The 22,052-nt window shown below is 41.8% G+C and overlaps 4 protein-coding genes across 4 annotated transcripts; 2 read left to right on the top strand and 2 right to left on the bottom strand.

The window, feature by feature from the left end:
* Positions 1–11,433: 11,433 nt before the first annotated feature.
* On the top strand, positions 11,434–11,886 carry UV8b_03846 (uncharacterized protein; the record flags this gene model as incomplete). The annotated part of the gene is made up of 2 exons (XM_043141344.1): positions 11,434–11,568; positions 11,635–11,886. The coding sequence occupies 2 exons, from the start codon at positions 11,434–11,436 to the stop codon at positions 11,884–11,886; spliced, it is 387 nt and encodes a 128-aa protein (XP_042997278.1).
* A 544-nt stretch (positions 11,887–12,430) lies between these two features.
* On the bottom strand, positions 12,431–15,061 carry UV8b_03845 (uncharacterized protein; the record flags this gene model as incomplete). Its single annotated transcript, XM_043141343.1, has 3 exons — positions 12,431–12,651; positions 12,745–14,866; positions 14,957–15,061. 3 exons carry the CDS (start codon positions 15,059–15,061, stop codon positions 12,431–12,433), a joined length of 2,448 nt encoding a protein of 815 aa, XP_042997277.1.
* Positions 15,062–15,749: 688 nt separating this feature from the next.
* Positions 15,750–16,265, top strand: UV8b_03844 (uncharacterized protein; the record flags this gene model as incomplete). The annotated part of the gene is made up of 3 exons (XM_043141342.1): positions 15,750–15,844; positions 16,046–16,062; positions 16,138–16,265. 3 exons carry the CDS (start codon positions 15,750–15,752, stop codon positions 16,263–16,265), a joined length of 240 nt encoding a protein of 79 aa, XP_042997276.1.
* Positions 16,266–16,353: 88 nt separating this feature from the next.
* Positions 16,354–18,447, bottom strand: UV8b_03843 (uncharacterized protein; the record flags this gene model as incomplete). The annotated part of the gene is made up of 2 exons (XM_043141341.1): positions 16,354–18,114; positions 18,181–18,447. The coding sequence occupies 2 exons, from the start codon at positions 18,445–18,447 to the stop codon at positions 16,354–16,356; spliced, it is 2,028 nt and encodes a 675-aa protein (XP_042997275.1).
* Positions 18,448–22,052: the final 3,605 nt, after the last annotated feature.

The following is a 22,052-nucleotide window of genomic DNA, read 5'->3' as shown; positions in this document are numbered from 1 at the left end:
ATAAAAGGTATATTAACTATTATAGGTTATAATAGTAAACGCCTATCTAGAGTCTGGGTAGATAAGCTATTAGTAGTAGAAACTTATAGTATCTATAATAATTATATAAGTAGTATTAGCTAGCTTTATAATAATATCCTCTTATTTTCTTATTAGGTAGGCATTAAGTATTATTATTAAATTAAGCCTTTAGATATTAACTACTATATGACTTTTTCTCTTATTAGCTATACCCTACTAAATAATAAAGATTAAGAATGCAAATAAGATATAAGAGGTAGTATAATATACTTTATCCTTTGCGATTAGACCGTATATAATATCTTTAACTACTTTATAATTATTAGGGCCAACTAGGTAAACTTTATACTTTTTAGGTATTATATCCTTTTATCTAGGTTTTATTTAGATATATATCTACTCTTCTAGTAGGATATAGGCAAAACCTTTATCTTTAAATAAATCGGCGAATTTATCGATAAGTTTTTAGAATTAATTAAGTTCTTTTAGGTTACCCAAATCGTAAATATTAATGCTTATAAAGTAAATATAGGTTAATATAGTATTAGCGGCTATATATTCTAGTATAAGTATTCTAACTTTAGGGTTATAAGTTAAGATGATAGCTAAATCGGCTATTTTTGCGGAATTTATATAATCGATAAAAAAGGCTTAAGTATAATAATCTATAGGGTATATCTATCCTATAAGTTGATTTTTGCATATTAGAATATATTATAGGGAGGTATTATAGATAATAATATATATTATTTTATAATTAATTATAGAAGCGAATTATTATAGATTTAGAGTAATAGTTAGCTCGAAGATTATTTAGTAATCCTTTAGGACTCTTATATTAACTAGTATTAGTATACATAAGTATAGAGGGATGACTATAGTGCTAGATACCTTAATTAGGTAGATAGCAGGAGGTAACTAATATTAAGCGGATATTAGGATATATATATCCTCGCATTTAGTAAGGATAGTATATCTTTTACTATTAATAATATCGATTTATTCGGGATTAAAGCAGTCTATACCGATTAATATATTAGCTTAGAATAAGTCAATAATTACTATTTCACGGGTAAATACTATAATAGCTAGACTACTATCCGGTTTCTTATTTAAGAAGTTTAATATTAATACTATATATCTATCTATAATATACTTATTTAAACCGATGCTGCTAATAGTAATTAGCTAAGCTTAAATTCTAATTTAATTATTAGGGAAATTCTTTATAAACTAAATAGAGTCAATAAGACTAATAAAATATCCTATATTAGTATATATATCGAACTAGTTATAAGGATTATTAAAGTTAAGAGAAATTTAGAATCTTAAGTAGGTCTAAGACCTAAAAGTAAATCTAAGGCCTATATCCCTTTATATATTAATAAAAAAGTAAATTACTAGGATATCTATATAATCGGTATTAATTAGGTTAGATTAAGAAGATCTTATATAAGTAGTATAATTAGATACTTCTACTTTATAAGTAGTCTAATCCGTTTAATATAAGGGGGGGATAGGGTAATATAGCCGATTTATTAAGGAGTGGCTTACCGTTATATAAGTATAGAAGGCAGAATTATTATATATAGGGTCGATAGGGCAAATAAGAGAGTCTTTATTATCTTTACGGTTAAGGCCGTACTTATTAACTAAATATTTAAATAGTATATTATAAGAAGTAAATATTATATAGTATATTCAATAGGCAGACTATATTCCTTAAGTAAAATAGGGTTAAGTCATTACGATAAATTATATATCTTAAATATCGCTAATTAGAGGAAGCGGATCTACCTATAATTCCTATTAAGTAATATTAATCTAATCTTTATTTAGATATAATTATTTATTAGGAGGGAAAGGCTCTTTAAGTTCGATAAGGTTATCCTTATTAAATTCTTCTTTATTAATATAATAAATAATAGCTTTCTATAGTCGATACTACTAATTATTATTAAACCTATTTTGCCTATATTAGTTATTTTGCCTATATTAGTTAAATCGTAGAGGGTTATTTAGACCTATAAATAGCTAGCGCCTATTGGGTTAATTTAGCTACTAATTAGGATTATCTAGTGCCGATAGTCTAGCTATAGAAGTAGGTAGAGGCTAATAAAGTTAATAAGCCTACTACTATTAAGGTGCATATAGTTAGCAGTATATCTTTTAGTAACTATTATTATATTACTGCGGGAAAAACCTAGGTTAAATAGGTCGAAAGGGTTATTATCTAGTAGAATATAAGGTAAGTTATTAAAAGCATTAAGTTACCGCGGTTTAAGAGACGAAATGCTTTTTAGCTAATTACTAGATTATAGGTTCTTTATTTCGGATAGAAATAAAGAACTTATTAATAGATATATAGGCATCTAGAGGGTTTAATAAGGCCTAAATAGATACTTTAAAGCCTAAGTAGACTATCTAAAGCTAAAAGAGCGTATTATACTTAGCTGCTTAAGTATTATAGAGAAGATTATATATAAAAGAGGTAAGGTCTTTTCTTACTACGCACTTATAGAAAGAGTAGTAAGCTTTTTTAATATAAGCTAATACCTTCTATTAGGGTTCTTTAAAACGTTTAGTAAGTATATAATATAACTCGTCGAGTGAAGCGTTATCGAAAAGCTACTTATTAGCTTCTATAGTGAGTCTAATATGCTAATTAAAGGCATATCCTTAGAGATAAGCTATTTAAACTCTCTTAATAATAAGTTTAGAATCGACTTATACCAAAGTCTATAGATATTAAGTAAAAGCAAAAATATATATATAAGTTGTTACCTTCGAGTTAGATATAACGCTAAGTCCCTTAGGGTCCTTTAGGCCTAGGTCGAAATATCTAATATTAACTGCTCTAAAAGTATTATAAGAGTTATTAGTGATATTAGTATTAGAGGTATTACCTAAGCTAGAGGGGGTAGGGGTAATAGCCTATCGGTTAAATAGAGTTATTAAGCTATTATTCTAATAGGTAATCTACTTATTTTATCTTACTATCTATTCGGCTAGATAAAAGAGGGCGGCTATTAAATCTTAGGGCGTTGCTGAGGGCTATTGAGATTAAAAAGTATTAGACGATATAATTAATTAAAGTGGTTCCTAAGACTATTTAGACTATTTAAACGGGTTTTACTCTATCAATAGGGACTACTAGGGAGTAGTTAATAGAGACCTTTTAATTAACTATATAATAGTAGAGAGTAATCTTGTTGATATAAACTCGGGGTACCCAGTTATACGTAGGGTCGCGCGCGTGGTATCATGTACCGTGAGGTCACCAAGTAAAGGATTTATTGACTTTACTAATAACTGAATATCTAAAAGGAAAGAAAGGAAGCAAAAGAGGGTAATTACACGATATGGCCTTTTTGTGCGTATACCGTTGTCACGTGCATCGGCGCAGTCGGGCCGGGCTGCCCGTATGCCCTACCGGGCTCAGGGGTAAAGGGGCAAAAGTGGCCACATCGTGCGCAACGGGTGTGCGCGGCACATCCGTCGCAATGTGCCCAATTGTGCCCAATTAGGCACCTTGCGACAGCGATTCCGATACTAGCAGCTTCTCTTTTTATAGAAGCAAATATCGGAATCGCTAGGATATAAAGCGCACACATAGAAAAAAGAGTGCGGCGCGGTCTCGGCAGGTTATGCCGGCGATAACGCTATCGCGCCGCGCGGCCGGCATTATACCGTACAGCCGGTATGAATATCGCAGCCAAAATAAAGGGGCAAAAAGGGGCAGTAGTAAACGCAGTAAAACAACACAACATTGAACATAGGAAAATCTACACACTTGCCACCTATGATATTATTAATACCTTCTAAACGCAGTCAGATATTGACCGGCCTCTTTACCCACCCTTCCACACGTATAACAGCCTGATTACGGTCGATAAAGGTCTTAAGGGCTTTATTCGGCGTTCCCTTGGTTATTGCATCGGCGAGGTTATTATTCCCGTTGATCCAGCGAATCTTATAGATTTCCCGGCGCTCGTATAACTATCGTAAGGCTATAATATCTATTATAAGCCTCTTCTCTTTCGTGGTGCCTAGCTTGATAAGGCATTCGTATAACGAAAAAGAATCTATGCATACCACCGTAGGAATCTTTGGTAGTCCCAACCTGCTGGTAATTATATTGAGGGTCGTGCCTATCGCATATGCGATATCGACCCCTTATACTATACTATACAGCTCTAAAGCGAGTACGCTGCGTGTCATACGCTTACTCTTTATAGAGCTATAAGTGATGATATTACCTATTAGGTTGAAGGTATTATCTGCTGTATCTACCTCGTTCCCTAGTATAATTATATAACCAATCTAGGAGCTTAAATCTTTATTATTAGCAAAGGATCCGTTAATAAATATAAAGAGCTTGGCTGTAGTAAGGGCCAGATTGATGTACCATAAGCTACGATCCTGGTTATCACGCTGCTATTGAAGGCGCTTATTCAACCTTGCGATATCGTTAGGGTTAGGTTGCTGGTGTTATGCCGCGATAGATAGGTTAAAAGATGCCTCGGGTTGGCAGACTATAGCTACGTAAGCACCGCGAGCGTATTGCTCGATATAATTACGCTAGGCTATAGGCGTATTCTTATCGATAGTCGTGATCTTTATGCTTTAACCTTTCTAGTATAATGTTATTATGCTATTAGTCTGATTAACTGTGAGGATATATCCGTTGAATATTAAGGGTATGGTTGGTAATAGCCTCGTCTTAGGCTTAGCATTGAAGCCTGCTTTGGCAAGCTTGAATTCTTCCCGTTAGAAGAAGGCATTATTACTTAGGCCGAGGGTATCGTTAGTCTGCATACCTACGATACCGAAGCATATGGTATCGCCAGTACGGTTAGGAACGTTAGTATCGTCAGTGCGGTTAGGAACGTCAGTACGGTTATTGCCGGCAGATATTAGTAAATAGGGGTTATAGGTTGATATAGTTATGCCTAATTTCTCGCGATAGTGCCGGAAGTATATCGCCCACTAGTGGGTGCCTGCCTTAGCTATTCTGTATAGTGGCTTTACTACTTTTATAATCGTATTATTAGGGTATTAGTGAGCTATTTGCTTGGGTAATTTGGCGATGATCGACCGATTAAGGGTGATTAATGACTGTACGTAAGCCTATGTGATATTATGTATCCAGAGGAATAAGCCGTGAGAGCGTTATAGTGATAGGGCTAATAATATAAGTAGCTGCTGATTAGCCTATTAGATTGTGGGGGACTGAGTCAATATTAATTGCTTTTTATTATTACTGTGGCCTTGTATGATGAGTCGTGATTTCTTATAGGGTGTATCTATACCTTTACCTTTAATCTCTCGTACTATACGTGAGTTAAATAGATATTGGGCTCTATATTTACCGATATTAAAGGTAATAAATCGGAATATATCGCGGGCCTGTAATGCTTCTACCTCTATATGGTCAGACTGTTCGAAAGGGGCTCTTAGGGTTATTATCTTCCCTTCCCGGTGTAATTAACTAGCAAGCTGTAGGTCGGCTTGCTCTTTTGCGGTTAGGAAAGAGGCATCGATAATAGTATTAGAAGCGATAGTATTAACGAAAGCCTCTTTTTAGTCCTTATTGATTATGATATCGGATATTATACGTGCTGGCGGTGGTGATAGTAATACTGGCCTGACTTGACTAGAGCTAGTGGCTGGTGATGGATATATTACGGCTGTAGGTGTTATCGCGGCTAGAGGTGCGGCTATAGCCGGTATCCTGACTTCTATCCGGCCGGGGCGGGCCGGTCCTTCGGCATAGACGATATCTTCGGCATTATTAGCAGTAGGATCGCTATTAAGGTTATGGTTATAAGGTTTAACGACTATTGACCGGAACTTGATGGGGCTATATGGTATCTGTATGATATAGGTCTCACTATCGAGGCTGATTAGCCGGTACGGCCCGTGCTATCCACCCTTTTCTCTCTATACCTATACATCAGACTATAGGGGTAGTCGGTGGATAGGCTATATGTCTGGGCCGTTCCGTTGGGTGAGGGTATTGTGAATTTGTCGCTTAGCGAGGTATTTCCTAGCTTTATTAGTAGCCTTTCGTAACGTTAAGGCGTGTTGTGATACTGATAAGCTAGGGGGTGAATCGTCTGTGAGTCGAGGATATGCCCTAAAGACTAATAATGTAGGCATTAGACCGTTAGGTCTAGCGGAATCGTTAATAGCCTTTATAGTAAGCTGTAATTTCTATTCCTTTATTATTAGGTCGCCTACTTTGTTGTTAACAATAGTATAGGCTTGGCGTAATGGGGCGTGATATCTCTCGATTTTACTAATGCTATTGTGGGCTTCTATAGGAATTTTATCTATATTGATAGATAGAAGCCGGGCATTATGATGGAATTTAGCGGAGGCGAAGTTTGGACCGGTATTATGAATAATCTAATCTGGCGGGCCGAGATATGTATCGATCTAATATTCCTTGAGGGCATTCTAAATATTGTAGGCCTTCTGCTTTTATAGATTAAGAAATCTAGCTGCCTGGAAGCTTATAGCGGCATCTACGATGTGTAATACCGGCCGATTATTAATATAAAGGATATCTATGATTATCTTATAGTTAAATTAGTGGTTATCCTTAAGTGTGAATTTGAATCGGCTGGGTGCCTTTGCGTTTATTTGGCATTGATGGCATATATGGGTGATCCTCTCGATGATATTGCGGTCAATATCATTATTATATCTAGCCCGCTAAAGCAATTTAGTGAGCCTATTGATGGAGGGGTGCCCGAATCGATAATAAAGCTGATGGATTTCCTGTGACGATAAATAGAAGGCTGCAGTATCCGTGGTATTAAGAGTCTACTATGGATATCCCTATTTCCTGATAATTGGGACCTTGATATCCCCTTGGATTAATAGGTTATTAATGTTGTTAAGCTTCACGCCCATCCTATCTATATCCGTAATAGAATATAGGAAGGGGGTGCTACTGTTAAAGACGTGGAAGGGGATATTGCCGAATATCGTTGGAATATTTAATATGCCGGAAGATGTGGCAGAGCTAGCGCTGAAGTTTACTATGTGCTTTTTATTAATCGCCTCGATAGTTAGGGTCTTTATCAACCTTATTAGGGCCTTTGTTTGACTTAGGCCTACTATTAATAGGCTGGAAGCGCCGGTATCCGGTAGGATTCCGCGAAAGGTATAGTTACTATACCGTTCTTCTTCTAGAAAGGCAGAATTACGGTCTAGTAGTAAGGGCATTTGGAAGGGGTTAATCTATAGGAAGGTATATCGGTATAATTTATCCTGTAGGGCTTATAATGTTTCGATAGATGAAGAAGGTGATGGTTCTGTTTGCATAGGGGCTAGGAAGTATTAAGTGGCTGTAATTTATGGTGCGATAGTGTCCTTTGCATCCTACTGTGTAACGTTAGCCATTATAACTTCGATATCTTTAACGATATTATTAAAATCGGTATCCTTGAGGCTTTGGTCGGCGGGCCCCTTATATTCCTATAGGAAAATACGGAATTTCTTATCATTAGGGGCGGTACGATTGGAATGGTTCTTTAGCTATTAGTCTTTTAATTCTTATTGCTCTTTGGCAGTATAGTTGGATGACTAATATCCTGATTTATTATAAATAAAGCAATATTATTGATGGGGCCTGGCTAAAAGGGCACGATTCTATTGTTGATACTATTGATGTGAGCTAAATTGGCGTTAAGGAGGTCTGTATCATTAGGGGCGTTGATACCGGTTGTGGGATTGACTATATCTACGATCTGTAAATAACGCTATATTATCATCAATATCTTCAATATCCTGTTGTTATTACTATTGAAGGAAATGATGCTGTTGATTTATATGAATTAACTTGTAGATAGAGAGGGATTGCTATAGGTTAGCGGCGAGGCCTTCGAATGTAGGGGCATATCGATATAGCGCCTGGCTACACTCAGGGGTATCCCTTATAGCGTTAAGAACTTGTCGGTGAAGTTCTGTATTAGCTGTAAAGGGGGGAAAAAGACTATGATGTAGGCGTTGAAGTTCTTCCAATAGGATATTAAGGCATTCTAACTTTGATTTATCGGGATGTTTCGCGATAGTTGATTGGAGTATTGTTTTGTTCTAACGGTGTAAATAGAATTGCTCTATGCTCTTATTTTCGAAATGGCTTTTAACTTTACGGACTATATCGTTAAAAGTAAGGGTATCGCGAATACATTTAATGTTATTAAAGTAAAAGGTCTTAGTATCGCCGATGAGTATGATTTGGAAGGCTCTGGCTAATGTATTATTGGGTAATCCTAATAGGCGGTATTTACTCTTAAAGGATATAACTTTTAGTACAATAAAGTTATCTATCTTTCTGCTATATCTATCCTCTATACAATAGCTGCGTAAGAGGTCAGATATCTTCTTCGATATATTATTAAACCCGGTTCAGGTATAATCTTTTTGGTCAAACCTGGCCTTTATGTAGGCTTTTCGGGTATAACCTTGGGGGTATTCCGGAGGGTATTCTGGAATAGCTTGCTGGTAGCCTTACGGTAGGCGGGCGGGATCTCTGGCTGGTTTATCCTATAACCTAGGTCGGTCTAGGTTTACCGGTCCTCCCGTTAAGGCGGTCCGTTTATCGGCCTGGGTAGGGCGATATTGACGGGAAGGGCCAGGTGCCGTGCCTAATTTTGGCATTATCGGATGAGGCATTTAGGCCCGATATCTGGTATTACGGGCGGTGGCGGCATTGGCTTGGAGGGTATTATCATCATCCGGGTCCTCTATTAAAGGAAGCATATCATCGGGGCCTATAACTCGACCCTTATTAGGCATGCTATGACCTCGAGGGGCATTAAGATAGCCGCCTCGGCTAGGGGTATAATCCCTAGGTTGATATGATTGATCGGGTCGGTCTTATGGGCTATAATTATCGGCCGTTGCATATTGTTGATGATGGGAGCTTTCCCTTATTTCGAATAGCGGCCTATTGTAAATAGGTATCTTCCCTTTTGGTTATTAGGACCGGCCCCTATCTTCTTCTTCTTTAATAGGGGCAGGCGTAGGGGTATAATGCTTCTTTGATATAGGGGGGGGGACGATAGGTTGTTGTGATTATGATCGTGCTATTAGTGTTGCGAATTCCCTTGGCGTTGATAGGGCTTGTGAGAGCCGTAACGCGAGCCTTGGTGAGGGTATTCGCATAACTATTGTGGGGGCTCGTAATAATAATAATAAGGGCCTTATGCGTGTATGTGAGGGCGTATTTTAAAGCCTTTATATCTCTTACTTAGTATTACCGATAGGTAGTGAGGCTTCCCTGGTAGGGTTGAGCCGGGATAGGAATATGCTGCAAGCAAATTGCCGGGTTACTTCCTCTTGAGGCTATTGTGGATTCTATTGTTATTGAAGGCATTTAAGTAGGGTTAGTATTATTAGGGAACCCGATACTCTAATATATATGCCGCGTTCCCGTAATATTGAGCGGAATTGCCGTAAAACCTGAGCGTTGATACGGCGGAATAGGGCCTTATTCCACTCGCTATAATCTTCGCGGAATTATTCCTAGAGATTATTATCTAGGTAGGTGTTTTCCTTATAGGTATCTATAAGGAACGCGATACGGTTGTGTAGCTGTACATTCGTAGTATTATTAGGGTTGACGGGCTTTATAGCGTTAGTCCAATTATCGTTAAAGAGTGAGGCAAATCGTTGTATCCTTTTAGGTAGCTTTTGTGGTTATTATAATGAGGCTATAGTGTTGAGATAAGGGTTTAAAGAGAGGGGGGGGGGATATATTGCAAGGAGTGTAAGATTCGAGAGGGCTTTTACTATAGTGGTAAAAGAAAGAAAGAATAGGAAGAGGTCACAAATCGTTCTTCCTAGATACTGAGGGTATCTTTAAATATCGTGATATTTAGTGTATCTTATTCTTCCTCGTGATAGACGAGGGGAAGGAGAGGTCATAAATCGTTCTCCCTCTGGTTAGCACAGCTGAGAAAGCTCAACTGCCTCTTCGATATTAATATCTTGCTGATCTGTAATGCATTATTCTTTGCGGGATATTATCCTGTGAGTGGTGGTTATTACTACTGATCAGTATTGATATAAACTCGGGGTACCCAGTTATACGTAGGGTCGCGCGCGTGGTATTATGTACCGTGAGGTTACTAAGTAAAGGATTTATTGACTTTACTAATGACTGAATATCTAAAAGGAAAGAAAGGAAGCAAAAGAGGGTAATTACACGATGTGGCCTTTTTGTGCGTGTGCCGTTGTCACGTGCATCGGCGCAGTCGGGCCGGGCTGCCCGCGTGCCCTACCGGGCTCAGGGGTAAAGGGGCAAAAGTGGCCATATCGTGCGCAACGGGTGTGCGCGGCACATCCGTCGCAATGTGCCCAATTGTGCCCAATTGGGCACCTTGCGACAGCGATTCCGACAAATCTGGCTCTTTCTCTTCTTAGTAGGTAAGTGAGATAAACTGACTTATCGATATTAAGAGTTATATTAATAAGGTTATCGATTAGAGTATTAGTGCCCGAAGTTAGGGAAGGAGGTTAGATATCGATAATATTATTTATCGTTAGGGCAAATTGCTAGGCCTTTTTAGTCCACCTTTTTAGGAAGGAAGTAAAAGAATAGTATAACTCAACCCATTTAACGGGGTAAATAGTATCTGCATTAAGTAGCGAGAAATTTTCTACTAAATATAAGGCAGTGTCTCGTTAATGCTAAGTGAGTTATATCGACTACGGATGACTTATCTTGCAGAAGATGTAGAGGCGCTGCGAGTCTAGAATTAAATCTTTGCTAGGGGAGTGTAAGGATATAAATGGCTTTAAGACGATACTGCCTTTTCTTATAAATAGCTTTAAAAAACGAGGGAGTTTAAAAACTTATCTATTTCGTCTGTCTAAACGGCTACGGGGAGGAATATCGCAGGAAAATGGTGGCGGGGCTCTACGGTATTATTAGCATTAAAAAGAAAAAATAAGAATATATTTAGTTCTAGTTCTGGTTCTAGTGCTATGCAATTGCTACTAATTGTCACGATCAATAAGGTCAGAGTATATATTATAATAGGCTTGGTTTTCTCTCTCTAGCTAATATCTACGGGGAGCTAAGCTATATGTATATATATATGGACGTTGTCACGTGAGGGTCACGTGAGTGACATGTGACAGCTACATTCTACTCCCTACTCTGGTAAGCGGTGAAGCGTTCCGTGACATTTTTACCAGCCGACGCACTTCCGCCAACGAGCCCATTCGGCGCAGTTGATAATTCAGGGAAGTCTTGATAACCCGGAACTCAGCAACCGGAAACGGCCTTTGGTTCTCGCTAGGCTCGGTCCTTTTCTCGAATCCACCCATCAAAACCGCCCGCAATCTTGGGAAACTTCCTTCCCCCCGCCCTTTCGTCCAGCCCAGCAAAGGATGGCTTCGCAAATCGGCAAAGCCGCACGTCGCGTGACCCACGAACTGCACGGCGTGGTCGTTTCCGCAGGACTGATGCAAAAGACCGTCAAGGTTCGCGTCGGGGGCCAGAAATGGAACAAAGTCGTCAACAAGGTGAGCTTTTGCTTTCACCCGCGCGCGAGTGGCTCGCTAGTCGCCGTCAATTGACTTGGAAACAAGTGGTTCCCTGACCCGAAACACTATCTCGTACACGACCCCAACTCCTCCCTACGAACCGGTGACGTCGTCTCCATCGCACCCGGTTGGCCGACCTCTCGTCACAAAAGACACGTGGTCAAACACATCATCGCTCCTTTCGGAACTCCCATCCATGAACGTCCACCAGTGCCGTCACTCGAGGAGCGGATAGCAGAGAGAGAAGCAAAGAAGACTGCGAGGGATGAGCGTCGGTCGCTAAGCAAAGCGGACTGAAGATCAATCAATCTCGAGCTCAGTGGGGCGAGACGAGCAATCCGGGCAAAAGCAAGCAGTCTTTCAAACCCAGCGGCGCGGTTGAACAGTTCCGTCACCATGTTTCACCAATACGGCCAGGCTAACGCTACTTGTCCTTTTTTGCGTTCGATACCAAATGCTCAATGCTAGCATTGTTGCTGGCAGACGGCAAGCTGGTATGAACGGTTCCCGCACCGAAGAGCGGAACTCCATTAGGTGGCTTCACTGGTTTTGTCATGCTAAAGGCTATGACAATTCTTCAAGCTGACAGCAGAAGGGTGACAAAAGATATGGCGGCAGGTATTCCGCCGCCGTGGGGCTTTGCTACTTGCTACCATCAAAGAGCTCGAGAATCTCAGCCGTGGGTCAAACGTGTGCCCATCTTTTAATGCGAGGGTATCAGAACTAGCCACCGCGATAGTTGATGTAGCTGGCCGTACAATAATAAATACGCAAGCCACCATGGTCGGCCATTTCCGTCAACTCAGTGATTCCCTTTTGACAAGTTACTTTGGCCTCTCCCCTAGCCTCCCCTTTCGCCAAAGTCCCGAGCCCAATCCTCGTACTCCTTCAACCCAGACTTGCTGACGCTGGGCCGTATCGTGCTTAGGCTTGATTCGAAATCGAGGAGACGGATAGGTCGTATATCATCCATCGTCATGTGAAGCAATGCTTCCCCTAATGAACGCAAGGGGCCCATTGCGGCATCCTTCGCCAATGCCGTAATATCCGATCCAGAGAACCCTGAAGTTGGGAAAAGGCAAAAAAAAAAAGGCATGTTAGTTTGCAAAAAAAGGCAAATGCTTTAAAATACGCTGCGATTTTGCTCAAGCTTACCGTCTGTCAATTCCACTAGTCTCTTAATGTCCGATGCTGAGATTTCGTGCTTTTGTTGTCCCAATAACGTCCGTAACTGCGACTCTCTCGTATGCGGCTCGGGTAAGGGGATATACTGCCGTCGAACAAATCTACGTCTCGCTGCTTCATCAATCGCCCAAGGCAAGTTGGTCGCAGCAAGTACCAGGACCCTATTTGCATCGCAGCGTTCCTTATCCCTATCTGAGGCCTCTTTCCCTGCTGCCGCTCGTTGTAAATCGCTCCACTGTATGAGAAACTCCGTCTTGATCCTTCTTGTTGCTTCATGCTCTCCTGAACCGGTCCTTTGTGACAGCAGGGAATCTATCTCATCCACAAATATGATGCTCGGTGCCAGCGATTTGGCCAATCCAAACAATGCGCGAACGAGCTTCTCTGACTCCCCCAAGTATTTGCTCGTTAAGCTGCTGGCCGAGATGGAGAAGAATGTGGACTTGGATTCAGTGGCGACTGCCCTGGCCAGCATTGTTTTACCGGTCCCGGGGGGGCCAAACAGTAGCATGCCTCTGGCTGGTTCGCGAAGTCCCATGAACAAGTCTGGGCGGAGAAAGGGGTATACCACGGTTTCTCTGAGAGCATTTTTGGCGATTTCCAATCCAGCTATGTCGTCCCAATGAACCTCATCGCCTTGTATAATAATGTCGTTGAGGATTTGCTTTGCTGCCCCTTCGTCAACACCAGGAGGTAGATTCTTCAAGATTGATAGTTTCTTTCTCTTCCAATTCATATCCTTTGCACCGCCGTCGGATTCTGCATTGTCTGATGGTTGAGATTGCGTAATCGGCTTTGCGACCACGTCCTTGGGCTTCGCTCGATGTGACTTGGAAGACGACGTCTGGGCTGCCGAAACGCCGTGCTCGCTGGAAGAAATGTCTGTCAACGCCTGGTTTGGAGAACCATGCTGTCGGTAGTCACCTCCCTGCGGCGTAATGCTGCCTCTGGAGAGATGCTGAGCAGTTTTCGCCGGTCGATTGGCTACGGCTTTTCGCTTCGTCAGATCTTGGGATAGGTGCCTTCTTTCGACGTCTTTTCCAGCATCGCCGAAAGGCAATGTACCACTGCCTGGTTCGTCCCTACATTTACTCGCGAGCGATACAGAGGCCGAAGCTTCACGAGAGGAACCGGCACTTTTAGACCTGGTCAGTGACTCATTCGAATCAGAAGCTTGTTGATTGGATGATAAGCTCAGAGCACTCGAGGCTGCCGAGATGGATAGTTTGGCGGACTTGGATCTTGCATAGTCATCATAATGGTGACGGGATGGAACGTTTGAATCAGGGTCATGTGAAGGGTGTTCGGATTCCCGGGATGTGACGAGTCGCCTAGAATGACTATCCCATTGCAATGGATACGTTGAAGGCCTTTGCTGGCATGTGGTTTGTCGCGGGCTAAGTAGCGATGGAGGACCCTCTGCTGAAGAAGATGCTCTGAGGAGCGGGTCACGCGACGTTAGTGCGCTCCAGGCCAGCGTTGCTGCTTTACTCGGCCCGTCTACTGCTTGCCTCGAAGGTTTTGGCATGGCTCTATTTGGCTTGTCATTGGATCTTCCTGAACGCAAGGTTGTTCTCAAAGTGTGCTTGTCCGGGCTCGGAGAACGCAGCGTCTTGACCGACTCGGTTGATACGCTGGGCGATTGTGATGTCGGCTTTTTGTCTGGCGCTACGCCGGCCCTTGAGTTTTTAGCACAGCCGCTGGGGCTGGACGGTTCTGCTTGTCCTGGTGAAGAAGGAGAACGAGCGGGAGGCGCTGGCCTTCTTGGCAGTGTAGGGCGTGACAGCTCTGAGTATGTCACAGCTGGGATGGTTCCTTGTCCGATAGATCCTTTGGAGCTCTGCACACTCGCGACTACATCATGAGGTTTATTTGCAGCAAGCCTTGCCGGCAATCCCGCCCGTGAAACACGCAGTGCCTCCAAGAGATCGATTCTCTCCTTGCATTGAAGTTCAAGTTGTTTCAGCGCCTCGAAAAGAGCTCGTTCTGTGTCTGTTTGAGGTTCGCGGCTGGGAACTGGCCTGACTGCTTGATGCTCGTATATCTGTTCGAGCGCGTTTCTCCAATGGCGCATCGCCTCTGCTTCGTCACCCTAGGCAAAAAGTTTCTCACAGTCAGCCAGATTTCATGCCAAAACCCCGCTAACGACGGTGACGGTTGGAATAAGCAGGAAGCAGCAAACCTGGCCCTCATAGTAGACAGCTGTCGAGCAACTCAAGTAGCTCTCATCATATGTTTTCTGGAGAGCGGTGAAGACTTTGTTCCTCAGCATGGTCAATGATTTCATGTCATGTTAGCTTCCAGGGCAGCGAAGTAGCCTCTTTCGGCGTGACTCGTATTCCGAGGCTGAGACTTGCGCCGTCTTGTCAAGACTTGTCGATGTTGTTGGCGTGCTGCGTGCCTCTGACGGCGAGTGACTGAAGTAGGCCACGAAGAGATTAAGGCCTAGGGGACAAGACAAGAAAGACCCGTCCTAAGGATGCAACAGGATCAGAGTCTTGGGGTTGTGCGCTGACTGGAGCCACGGTGATGGGTCTGGTGTCAACGTTGTTGGCAACGTAGTACGCAAACGGGACGGGCAAGCGAGGCCGGCTGGTTGGGGGTGGAACAACAGGTACGTAGTCCGGAGTGTGTACGGAGTACCTTTCCTTGGACGGAGATGGATGCGTCAACGTCCAGTGACGTAAGACGGATAGGTTCAATGTTGCTACTCCGTACTGTCAAATGTATGTATCGAGGCCAAGGCAGCTAAGCTAGCTCGTTGTCAGTTTGTTTCAATGTTAGGTACATGTAGGTACCTAGGTAGTTGGCGGTGGGTGCCCGCCCTGCAGGCTGCAGCGGGTACCCCGCTTGTCCAGAACTGCACGTGCAGTTGGCGGCTCCACGGCTTCACGCCAAGTCTCGCCCTCCACGCAAAGAAATCGCGTTGCAGCTGGGCAACCTTACGGTGCCGAGGAACTGTTCGCTTTCGTTCCATGACGTGGCATCGGGTTTCGTACATTCTATACGATACAGTGTTCGAACGCGCCAATACAATACCCACAGGGCGTGCAGACCAGGGACTTGTGAGGTTAGTTGAACAGCCTTCGCTCGGACTACCCATGTCTGTACGATGGAAGAGGCAAAGTATATGCAGAGGATTCTATCACGCTTTCCTTTCCAATTTCGAACTCTTGCTGTTATGCTGCCCTCGAGTCGACTCGTATATGCGGAGAAAAGGAGCCGACTTTGCGGATATCAAGGCGACCTAATGTGAAAGCTTGGTTCCTAGGTACCTAAGACTAGGAGGTAGATACCATCCATCGTGCGCTTGTCTGGGTTTTTCTCGTGGCCGTGTTCAGGCCTTCACTAATCGCATCACAGCTAAGCATTGTCACAAGGCACACTCACACACTCACGGCAGTGTCTATCAACGCAGCTCCATGACTGTCATGGTTGGCTCGTCAGTGGCTAGTTGCCCATCTCAAGCCTCAATAAACGCAGCGCCCTAGTTTTGCGTTCCTCGTTCAAGACCTGCGCATTCGAGCAGTATAATTGCATGCGCCACGGGTACGGTCTAATGCAAAATGAAATTACATATCAAGACAGGAGGACGCGGATGTCTGTAGACGTCCGTGGGAACACGGCGCGCCACGCTCCCTTCTTGTCAGCGTCAGCTTCCAAGTCTCTCCTCTCGATTTCCTCCTCCAACTTCTTGAAGTCCTCAAAGAACAAGCCTGCAGCTTCGTCCGTGATTCGACGCGTCAGCTCCACGTCTCGTATGCATTTGATCCTATCAAGGGCGTCCATCAAAGCAGCAGGCAAGAACTCGTCCAGCTGTTGGCTTGCTCTACTGAGCATGTTCTGGTCCATGTCCGATCTGACCGTGGCCACGCCGTCATCTCCGCTGATGAGCAGCGACGCTAAGCCGGACCCTTGGCAAAAGAATTGATATTGGTTTTGTACAATGCTCGTCGCCTCGACCTGGATTCGAAGGCGGAGCTGCTCCGTATGTCTTTTTGTGAAATTGAAACCTGAAAGACACTTCTCAGAAGCCAGACTGCAGTTCATCAGGAATATGGAAGCCTTCAGCGGAGTCAACGAACTCGCCAGGTTCTCGCACCCGGAGAGAAATGGTTCGAAGGCATCTGCCATGACACCCTCAAACTCCATTTCACCATTCTCATTCATTGAAAGCGACGAGTCGCGTGTTTGCAGGATGGCCCTCAGCTGGTCCAAGGCATCTTGGAGGAAGATCGGCGGTGCCAGGTCCGCGGGAACATGCTGAGAATGGCCATGTACAGAAGCGATGCTGTCCTTGATAAGTGACCGAAATTGCCGTAGCGCCTCATCCTCGAGGTTCTGAAGGCATTGCCGTAGGTTCGATGAAGGTCCTAGAAGCTTATCAAAGGTAATGCTGTAAAAATTGAGAAGCGTGGCCAGTTTGTAAACCAGTATCGTCTCTTCAGTCGTCTGGATCACTTGTTCGACACGCTGGCGAAGCAGTCTCACCGTTCCAAACATGTCTTTATCGACGAGCTCATTCAGAGCTTTGATGGCATCGAAATCGCCCCCAAAGTCATCATCCGCCACGAGGCGCCAAATCTCAGCGTCCTTGCCGGTCTTCAGCCCCGTGGCAAGTTCTTCGCCTTCCGCAACAAACAAGACCTCGAGTGCTTCGCGTTCACTCACTGCTGCAGTGTGTATCCAGGCCAACATGTCTCCTACGTATCGAAGCGCATCATGAGCTGCCAAGTCGATCGGTTTGATGGAAGGCTCATCCATGTCGGAGGCCGCCGCCCCTGTCAAAGCGAGGTGGAACGCTTCGGAGAGTATACGCTCTCTTGCCTCGGAAAAAAAATCGAGGCATTTCTGAAAGAGTGATGGTCGCTCCGCAAGGACACGAAGAGCTTGCCGGATTGATGAACTCATTTGAGGATTCTCCAGATTGAGTGTTTTGAACTCTCGTTGAATCCACTTGTACAGTTTTTGAAACCCAAGGTTAAGGTTCTTGGTTGTTTGCTCCATCAGATCAAGGCCGAATGTTTGTTTCTCGAGGCCCAGTAGCAGCTCACAATCTTTGGCAATCCGCTTGGCTTTGGAGAGCGTCGCAAAGAATCGTCCATCAACAGGTTCAGCAGTAGAGGTCAATGCCACTTCCTCATCTTCGGTCAAGATGAACCGGTCTTTGAACAATGATAGAACTCGCTGCTTTACGAGGAGAGTCTCTTGATTCCTCAACATACTGGTTGCCTCGTGAAGCGCTGCTGACGTCCCTTCTTGAGCCCGCTCTACCCGTGATCTCATCTCTTCAAAGTCCGCATTCAAGCCTTTGAGTATGGTATTGACACGATTTAGTTGCTGATATATAAATGTCATTAAGGTGCTTTACGGGAGATTTTGAAAACCGGGGCAAGTCGAACAAACCTCTGCCACGCATCCAAATCTGTCAACTATGAGACCGTTATAGTCCATGACATCCTTCTGTAAAGATAACTTGATATTGCGCCTCGTTTTGCCGTCGTTGCTGAGATTTTGTTGATCAAACAACGCTAAAGCCTGGCCAAAATCTGCATCGGAGAAGGATGTTGAAAGGACAGAGGTTACCTGAGACGATAACGTGTTCGAGCTCCTGACATTGGGCGACGGCAAGTTGTTTCCCGCAGGAGATGGTTGAGGGCTTGGCACATCCATCTTTACATCCGAACAGGTGTCTATAGCTTGGAAACTTCAGTGCCGGATTCGCTCTAGAGGGATGTTTTGAATGTCGAGTCTTGTATGCGATTGCAAGCTTAGCCATGTACGGCCATGGCCATGTTGAGTTTTGAGCACAGCCTCTTGTCCAAATGGCCAGCTAAGCCGGTATGGCACGGTTCGACAGCTCGACCAAGGGGGCAAGGCAATTACCAGCCCAAATGCTGTCAGGCTACCAGGCAGTGTCGTGTCGTCAGGAGAGGCTGTTGAAGGGCGAGGTGCACAAGGTTCATCTATCCCTTTTGACTGAACGAGGTGGCACGTAGTTGTTGGCTATATAATGTGCCTACCCTATGCATAGTCCCTGCAAGCAGGTCCGAGGTCCACTTTAATGAGATACAGCGAAACACCTCCACCCCCCAACAACTGGCGTGGGGTCAAAGAGAAGTCCAGTCCACCACCACCAAGCTTCAACAAGGTTGTTGTTAGAGGGAAATTGGCTTGTCTGTAATAGGGATATCGGTCATATCCGAGGTCGGATATACCGAGTTCCCCCTAAATCAATAGGCCCTTAGGGGTACCCCTTTTCCTACTATAAATAGCTAGGAACATAAGTCTCTTTGAGGAGACTTAGTTCCTTTAATTAAGCATTATCGCATTTTCCCTATACATTCTAATATAGTAGCAATTGCGTAAATATTATAATAAAAACCTCATTCTTATCCCTTACCTTATGGCCCAGCCTTAAGATTAACTGTTATCTTTATTTTACTGTAAAAGCCACTATTTTCTAGATCTAATTTGAGTAAGCTTTAGGTTCCCCATTAAATCCATTAAAAGCCTTATTGCTGATATACTTATGTAGCCTTATTAATTAAAAAGGAGGCTATTCGGAAAATCGCAATATTTCCTTTAAAATTAACTAATAGATATCTTAACCGCTATTTTTATTAGATTAATTCGTGCCTTAAATATCGTTATTAGCGAAAATGGGTACTATTACTAATAATAGCTCTAAATTAGTAGTTAAGCTGATATCCCGATATAATTGGGATATCTAGTATAATTATATTTAAAAACGTGCTTTAGAGGATAATATTTAGATATTTATTAATTCTAAGGGCTTAGCAATATTAAATATACCCCTTCTGCCGGCGTAGGAATTGGATGAACCTATCTATTCTATATAGGTATTAGCATTAATACCTATATTAGTAGTAATAGCCGATTCATTAATAGAAACTGCAGATTATGCCCCTTCTGCAAATACTAGAGCTGCAATAACAGCTAAGGCATTATCGGCAGCACCCTTAGTAAGAATAAGAATAATCCAGCTGCAATAAATTAAGAATATTAAAGAAAACTACTATTTTAAGCCGATATAATGCCCTAGTGGTATTACTACTATAGAATAGATGAAATAAGCTAATATTTAGTATAACTTTTAGAACGACTATTATATAATATTTAGTCGGAATCTTCAAGTGTATATAGTATAGTTTAAATTAATATTAAGCCTTAGCTATAAGATATTAGTAGTAGGCAATCGGAACATTCAAAGAAAAATTTAACGCCTAATAGAATATATACGATCGGTTTAGCTTATTATCTAGGAATACCTTAAAGAAAAATTTAAGTAGGCTATACGATATAACCTTAGAAGATATAATATAAAGGAATAATTTAATAAAATCTCTATATTATATAAGCGATTAGTATAAATAGATTCGATCTTTATTAATAGGAATATACCTACTAAATAGCTAATAGAAGCTTTTTATTAGAAGTATCCTGCCTTTAAAGATAAAATCCTTAATCGAATAGTAAAGGCATAGGAATAAAATAAATATTTCAATTCTAATGATTATTAAATATATTTAATAGAAATAAAAGCTAAAAGAGAAGGAAAAGGTTAGTAGTAGTTATATAGTATTTATAACTGATGATACTAAACCTTTATTATAAGCTGCTTCTAGCGATGCTTTAGCTTTATCTTCGGTAGAGAAAAAGACTTATAAATACTATAGTAAGCCCTATATGGTAAAAGGGCCTTATTATAAGAATTATTAGATATTAACTCCATCGATAGCTTTATATTACTTAAAAGGTAAGATTAATAAGAAAAGCTAGGAAGCTATATATAAAAAGATAAAAAAGGAATCTAAAAAGGTGTAAAATATATTTAAAGCCTTCTAAGATTAATATAAAAATAAAAATAAGGGTAAAAATAATAATAATAATAATAAGGAAGAAGATAGATTAATAAAGAAAGAAAAGGAAGATAAGGTATTTATAATATCTATCCTTTCTATAGGAATTTACCTAAATAATTTAGGCCTTTTAAAGTCTTATATTATACTTATTAGTAGCGCTTTTGTTAAAATCCTATAGTAGCCTACTAGGCTGCTGGCCTAATGCCCTACTGGCCTACTAACCTTCTGGCCCTTATACCGCCTTTTGGACTTACGGTAGTCTTACCAACCTTAGGCCTTTGCCTTTTACCTTAGGATTTTCAGTGGATTATTTACTGTATATCAAGTAAGGTAGGCCTTGTTAAAAAGATGTGGCATTGCTAAATTAGCGTGGTGGGCCTACTAGTGTGGTGGTTAGTCACTAGCGTGGTGGCTAGTCCACTAGTGTGGTGGCTAGTATACTAGCGTAGTGGTTAGTCTACTAGCGTAATGGCTAGTTGCTAGTGCGGTGGTTAGGGTGGTTGGAAAGGCCGGATATAGCGGGGTTGCTGACGTATCATAGCGAGCATTACGGGGAGCCTTCTTACTGGCTACCCTGAATGCCTGGGCCCACCCCTCCTTCGTGTATATATAGGATAGCTTTCCCCCTTCTTTCTAGATAGTAGAAGGGTAGCACAATCGAGTCTGTTAATGCACTATATGCCTCTTAACTCCCACCTTCCCTGCGTTTCTGGTTATCTTATATTTGCCTTGCCTTTACACTTGCCCTGCTTTATAGCACTTGTATAGTCTTAGGACTTGGTGAAAAATCTAGTATTTATACTAAGATTAGTTCACTGGTCGCAGACAGTCTTGTGCCATTTAGCTAGCTAGTAAGGCTCTGCTTTTCTAGTGACCTTGAGAATTGCAATAGCTTTAATATATATTTTTAATAATATAAAGTGGTTTACTAATATCGATTATAATATCAATAAGTATATCGTTTATAATACTTATAATAGTATTTTGAAAGTCTTTAGTATTAGTTTTATTCGAATTATATTATAGGATGGAAGGGCTATTATTTTTACTAATATTCTATATAATCCGATAATTATAGCGAATCTTTTTGCTATAACTTGATAAGAAATAAAGGATTATTCTAGAATAATAAAGTTAATAAGATTTACCTATAGGAGAATAGTCAATAAGAAGTTATCTTTTAAGTTTCTTAGGTAGATAAAAGGCCTTATATCCTCTATTAAAGTAGTGGAAACGATATACTTATAGATAAATTTATTATAAGGGCTTAAAATAAAGCTTTAATTGTTAATGAAGCCTATTTAGCTTAAGGAGATAGCTATTAGCTTAAAACTTCGATAAAAACGCCTTATGCTATTTAGTATATTTATTTTAGGTATCTAGGTCGGGATT

The sequence above is a fragment of the Ustilaginoidea virens genome, chromosome 3 (assembly GCF_000687475.1).
Source record: "Ustilaginoidea virens chromosome 3, complete sequence".
In the NCBI taxonomy this organism is placed as follows: Eukaryota; Fungi; Ascomycota; class Sordariomycetes; order Hypocreales; family Clavicipitaceae; genus Ustilaginoidea; species Ustilaginoidea virens.
The sequence above is the reverse complement of the archived record's forward strand: the minus strand, read 5'-3'. Positions and strand labels throughout refer to the sequence as shown.